At 31.1% G+C, this 6,797-nt stretch overlaps 1 protein-coding gene across 1 annotated transcript in view; it reads right to left on the bottom strand.

The window, feature by feature from the left end:
* Positions 1-498: 498 nt before the first annotated feature.
* Positions 499-6,797, bottom strand: part of LOC148627231 (uncharacterized) — a gene marked incomplete in the record, with an annotated part of 44,071 nt that continues 37,772 nt past the window's right edge. The window contains 7 exon segments of the mRNA XM_088569877.1: positions 499-546; positions 757-852; positions 1,479-1,580; positions 2,972-3,073; positions 3,685-3,699; positions 3,990-4,013; positions 5,246-5,794. Of these exon segments, the coding sequence (XP_088426003.1) occupies positions 530-546; positions 757-852; positions 1,479-1,580; positions 2,972-3,073; positions 3,685-3,699; positions 3,990-4,013; positions 5,246-5,794 (905 nt within the window).

Here is a 6,797-nt window from a genome sequence, read left to right as displayed (position 1 = left end):
TTGCGAAAATTTGATATTTTGCATTGCAGATGCAGTTATTCAAACAAAAAACACAATTATTTCAAGTCTGATAAGAATGAGCTAAATCATATGTTGATGTAATATTCATTTATGTCTGTTAACTTGTTAAGAGTAGCAATGCCTGCTTTATACTCTTCAATAAAATAATCACAATAGTTGGTAATGTAGATTACATTATTGATAAATTAGCTGTCGTGGAGCAGTGATCATATTGGTTTCAACATTAATATTGTATAATGTGGCATCAATTGATGTTAAAACCCACAATATTTTGCTTTCTTGCCGAAAACCCACAATATTTTGCTTTCTCGCCGATGCAAACACATTCAAGACAAAACAAATGTATGTCTAAATTTGCTTCTTTTGGGCAATACCAGTCTGTGTCCACACTTGTAATATATAAATTGACCTTAAGCTGACCGAGTCGAACCCACTGCAATTACCACATCTCATGACCGGCGGAAGAAAACTACAAGATTTCCTTTTCATCTTTATTAGTTTTTTTTATCTATTTCTTCCCTGTCCCTAAAATATATAAAAAATCAAGTTAAAATGCGGGTGTTTTGTAAACGACTTGTGTAATGAGTTAAGTTACAGTTGCTTAAAAAAATATGAATTTCATTCTTTGATCAAGAAATTTTTTCAACGATTACTTGGTCACCAAGTTCAATGATTTGATTAAAATGATAATCTGAAAACATCATTTCCTTCAATATTTCTTTCAAAAATACTCACCACACGACCCACAGGTAAGAGGACACTTGGATTTTAAAGTTGGGTCAGAACATACTGCAGGGTTACAATTAAACAGAGTTGAGTCTTTACATGAAGCTACAACACAAGACCAAAACAAATTAAAACTATCATTTTTTACTGATATTTGTATACCCTGAAAATGGTGTTAATGAATTCATGTACCTCACAGGGTTGTCGCCTGATCCAAACAGAAAAAAAGACTCATTCCGTGTCGAATTTTTGTATTCCAGCCTACACGCTTCGTTAGATATTGTGATCAGTATATCGATTTTCAAGATAGGGCTCAGCAGTTTACGTAAAACAAGGATTTGATGTCCATAGATAATGGTCGTCGAGCCAAAAGTGGTAAGGTCGTCACTTCGACTTCACTGACCGATATGGCGTTCCAACATAGCAAACGATAGCCATCTATCATAGCTATTTTTCTTCTTTCACCGATTTTGATAGCAGAGACTAGTTTTAGTGGTTTTCGCACTTTTCATTTCTCTTTGAGTATTTTTTTAATATATGTTGCTGTTTAATTAGTCTTCATCTACTGTGGCATTGTTTCCCTAGTTTGTACCTCCGATATAACACAGTTTAAAAAATTCCGTTACCTATTCATATGCTGACAACTTTGGTTCCTGCATAAAAATTACTTTGGTTACGCAATATAAGGAATATTTATTTAATGTACAATGAATCCTTTGTCGTATACTTACCTGTAGTACATTTTCCACAAGTCATAGGACATTTTGATGATAATACCGGGTCTCCACAAACAGCAGAATTACAGTTGAACAGTGTAGTATCTGAGCATGACGCTATATAAATGAATATAAAAAGAATATGTACTTTAGTCTGATTCCATATTAAAAAAAACAATGATTGATGATTTTGTAAATTATGTGGGAGGGAAGGTTAAACATTTACTTATTGTATTCCTTCAATTTTTAATGTTTTGGTTTTAATCATTTACTATACTTAACCACCAGAGTCAACTTGATAGAAATGCAGGTATGCAACCTCTCTTTTAATAATCAATTTAGTTCATATTAGTCTGTTGTCAGTATAATGAAGTAAGACGTTCATCTTTCGATTTCCTAGCAACGCTGCGTATTATTCTACGTAATAATTACCCATAATCAAAATTGAATTATTATAAAAAAAAAAATTAAAAAAAACATGTTCAATTAGTACCTCAATCGATATATAATTCAAACACTGCCAAAGGTATGGATACAAGGCATAAAATATCCTTTGAACAAACGGTAAAATCTTATGTCACTATAGTCCTTTCCGTATACAGAGTAGTGCATTTACCTCCCACTTAAAGCAACCAAATAAAGAACGATAACTCTTGGAGAGTATCAACTATATATATAATCTGTATAAGTTCATCTTAAAAGTGCAAAAACAGAATGCTTAACTAAGGCTGTATCATCTGTCTGATACTTATAAAGACTGTTACTTCAACATTTGTCCTAAAAATATGTCAATAAATTGATATCTTGATGCTTTGATAAGTTTTTATTTTTAATATCCTCATCAATTTATAATACTACAAGCAGCAAACATTATCACTTATCATTCGGATATTTAAGATCATTGATTGAATATTAAAAACATAACAGTAAGTAAATGCACACATTATATGTAGATTGCGTTCCTGAAATATCCAAAATCAAATTCGATTTTCAATTTTCAATAAAACATAAAGCGCTGAATCAAGATTTAAACGTAGCAACAATTTATTGGATATTGTTTATTTTTTGTCTTTCTTTACATTGATTCGTCATTAACTATTGACTTTTGAGATTTGAATATCGATATAACCGCATAATCATATAATCGATTTGCCTTACTTGCAGATATTTTAGTTTATGTTATCTTTACTTCTTACATTTTATGCATTCATATTTCAGTTTCTTTTCATATTAAATAGAATCGATTCCTTGAGTCATTTTGAAAATATTCGGAGTTTTACGTTATATTCAGAAAAGATCGTGCCAGTAACAAACGAGTAATTGAACTGTGAAATGAAAGGTTACATGACATTCAAATTACTAAAAGTGGCTTCTAAGGTAGTCCAATTCAACATTCTTTTCGGCGAAATGTTTGTCAATGATATGCAATAGCCCATTATTACATAATCTAATTTGATTTAAATAGACTGAAACTGTATTATATACAAATAAACATGAAAGGTTTTTACCTGCACTACATGATCCACACGTCAAGGGACAATATTTCGCCACATCCGGTGTACTACATACGCTTGGATTACAATTAAATAAATGTTGATCTGCGCACGAAGCTGTAACACATTTTTTTTTTAATTTCAGAAATGACATTATATAACAAAAGTGAAGTTTTGCTTTATAGATGAATTATATCTTTAAGTCTGAATTACACACATTTGATTTCTTAAAATTCCATTTTCTTCAATGGCGTGGCCAGGTGCTAATCGAAGTGGATGGTTATTTATTTCGAGGTCAATAATTGTTTGAAGAAAAGAATTCTGTCACTGGATTGGTTCATTTCAACACCAGGACGAGCACGCACAATTCTCAGACAAAAGTAAATAGTTCTTGTTTTTATTAGTAGATATATCATATTTCTGTACACGACATTGCTATACAATTCGTCGAGAAAATTTGTTTCCATAATTTCGTTTCATCGATTATTGATACACTGAACCAGGCGCAGATCCAAGGACTGGCGTGCCGGGCGTACCCCCCCCCCTAAATCGGTAAAAAAAATTCACAAGTTTCACCCCATAATATGTTTTGCCTTGCTTTGCATGGCATTTAATTCAATTAACGCTCCCCCCCCCCGAACTAAAATCCTGGATCCTCTTCTGTGAACTATACTTCAACTATGCAAAAAAAGAAAATAGATGATGTTTGTATGTATGAATATACTTACAAGTTCCTGAGGTAACTGCAGAAACAAGCTATATCATACTTGAACATCTTTCATAGATTTAATACCCCTCGATTATTATCAAGAAAAAGACTATTTTTTGAATATTCAAAATGTGTCTTTGAAATAAGTTTTCAAGAAAACAAAAAAAATATATCAATGTTTAATTAATTAGTTTTAGTTGTTGTCATTGTCAAAGGAAAAATATGTTGAACGATAAATTAAAGCATCGTTCAATGGGAAAACGGTGGACATTCCTAAGAAATATTTTGATTCAGTCATTGTCAATATTTGTACATTTAAATTACCTCCAATTTGATTCTGGTATGCAGCTGCAAAAAAATGAAGCATTGCAAAATTAGTGGTACGATAGCAGGCTATCGAAGTTTAGAATTTAATATATCAATGCAAAAATTATATGCCTTCAGAAAGCTTATTTTAAGCTCTATCGAAATATTGTTGTCGTGCACATCCATTGTGGTCAGATCACAGAAAGAATACTGTAGGTACAAAATTTACAGTATGATATGATCAGTTGCGGTGTATGTTTCATATTGTTATTATTGTAAATGGTCATAAATTGTACAATAAACAAGACAAACAATTGCTTGATATGTCATAGAAATTGAGGGGGTGTTGTCAGCCTTTAAAAGCATTTAAAATCGTTTTGAACATTTTGTATATAATGCTTATATATGAACTTCTACAGTTTAAATCTGCTAATGATAATATACAGGTAATTTAATTCTAAAAGAAGCACAAACGAATTCTAGTGCTCCTTTAAGGTGAACTTGTACAGTTAACAGAGGGACACATCATGATATTATATTTGTTCACAATTGAAAAATATTATCTTAATACAGAGGAAAACAAAAAAGGTGTTTAAGAGAGTAATAAAGGGAACCAAGGTTATAGCGGTATCTAAATCTATCTTTATAATGACATTGCGGGATAAAACCTTTATCAAATTTATTACATGAAGAGTGTATCGATGAGCAAGTAAATAACACGATTTCAAGTTTCCAGGAAAAAAGTAATTTATCAGCTTATTCAAATAACAAAATGTTTATGACACGATCACATATCATGTTTATTACAACTAGTAGGGACAAATGCATTGTTCTGATGGTATATCAAACTAAATTGTACCTTCTAAATAATCTTTTTAAAATCGATACAACAATATAGTTTTCACTCTGTCACTTTAAATTTTCACTATGTGAACACGAATATACATGCACATACATACATACACACACAGACAACAAAGATTTTATTTATGAATAAAAACAATGTTAACAAAAAATAATTACATACATGACCTACGACCTACTGCATCTATTTTGGGTGGATTGTATTAACAAGCATTATCTCCTCACCATAATCTTACATTGATGAACATATCTAATAAACAAACTGGCACTTTTTTAATTTAATTTTTTATGCATTCAGGTGCATATAGCTATGTATTTTCTTCATATACATATACAGCTCGAAAAACTCTTGACGGTTGAAAAACATTTTCAGTTTTTTGACAAACTTAAACATATTTTATATTACTTACGACAGCGAATTTGTTTTAAAGGCAGTCGTAATTCCAGATGGTTTCGAACAGTCATTACATGGTTTGTGCTACTAGAAGCTATATAGGTAAACTCTACAAGGTTAACACTGCCAACTCCTACAGCAAATGTATTGATGTGAGCAGTATGGAGATGGCGTGCAGCCATTTGTGTTAATGCAGGCTTATTCGAGTGACCATCTGATATCACAATAAGAAAGTTAGGTGCTGAGCTACGGTCTCCTTTCGATAGAGTAAAGCCATTTTTAATAACATACTCTAACGCTATATCTGTCCTTGTTCCTCCAGATGTGTATGGGACTGACATGATAGCCTTCGTGAGAGTATTTATATCATGGTAAGCATTCATAGCAAAATGGTCATAAACCGTAGTAGTAAATGTCATGACGCCAATCTGTACATTTGTCGGACTTATCACATAATGTTTAGCGAATTCAGCAATAAATTGCAGTTCTAGTTGAAAATTACTTGCTTGAATACTTCCACTTGCATCCAGTAGAAACAGTATATCAGCAGGATCGGAAACACATTCTGTATTAACCAATAGATATAAAAATATAATTTATTCTTTTGTCTTGATACTCTTTCAATTTGTCTGTTAACAAAACTTGACTTTGTTTTTCTTTATTTTCTATTTATATATTCTAATGTTATATTGTTTCTATATTATCCTGTATCACATCAAATTTAGACAACGTAATTTATGTATGACCCTTAATCAAAAGGTAATATGCATTCTTGTAAAACATCTATAGACAGCATAATTTTGACTATACTTGGTTAAGCTAATGCATTAATTAAGTATTAGTAGACATATTTACATATCTAACTACAGACAGACGATTTATGATAACCAAATTGTTTTTAAATATGTTCAAACTAAACGTAAATGTATAAATATTATCATAACAAAACATTTAAGATGATAGTAACTAATGAAACAAATTTTCTACAGTAAGCTAAATAAATTAAAATACAACCTCCAGTACTGCATATGCAGAAATGTGATGTCTGAAGTGAAGTTGTTATATTAGTGAGAAACAGGAACATACAAACAACAACAAATAAGCGAATCCTTCCCTAAGCAGTGTATTTTATACAAGTCATACTTACTATGCGCATCTAAAAAGAAAATATTTTCATCCCTAAATATGAACAATTCGCACATTTGCGCAATGACATGTTTCTTCTAGAGTTCCAACCAAATCAAGCATTTCATTAAATTTTCTACATTGATGAGGGTAACACCAAAATCACCGAAACACTATTCCTATTCATAATCAAGTCAAGTCCAAAATAAATCTGCCAAAATAGATCTTACAACACCCAAATATACAAGATAATCATTCTCCCAAAAGATTAATTGCTACTTGCATTGTTATAATAAAAACTGTAAAATAGAACCTAATTTTCCTCATTACAATTTACCAATGCAGCCCAAATTCATGTCAATACATATATCTACAGCTATATTTTTCAATTAATACTCAGTGAAAATGCCTTAAGAATATGTGTACTTTCTCAAAAATATAAA

This window comes from Perna viridis, chromosome 1, assembly GCF_037379345.1.
Source record: "Perna viridis isolate PV_CMFRI_1.1 ecotype Kerala chromosome 1, ASM3737934v1, whole genome shotgun sequence".
Classification (NCBI taxonomy): Eukaryota; Metazoa; Mollusca; class Bivalvia; order Mytilida; family Mytilidae; genus Perna; species Perna viridis.
This window is presented reverse-complemented; position numbering and strand designations above follow the sequence as displayed.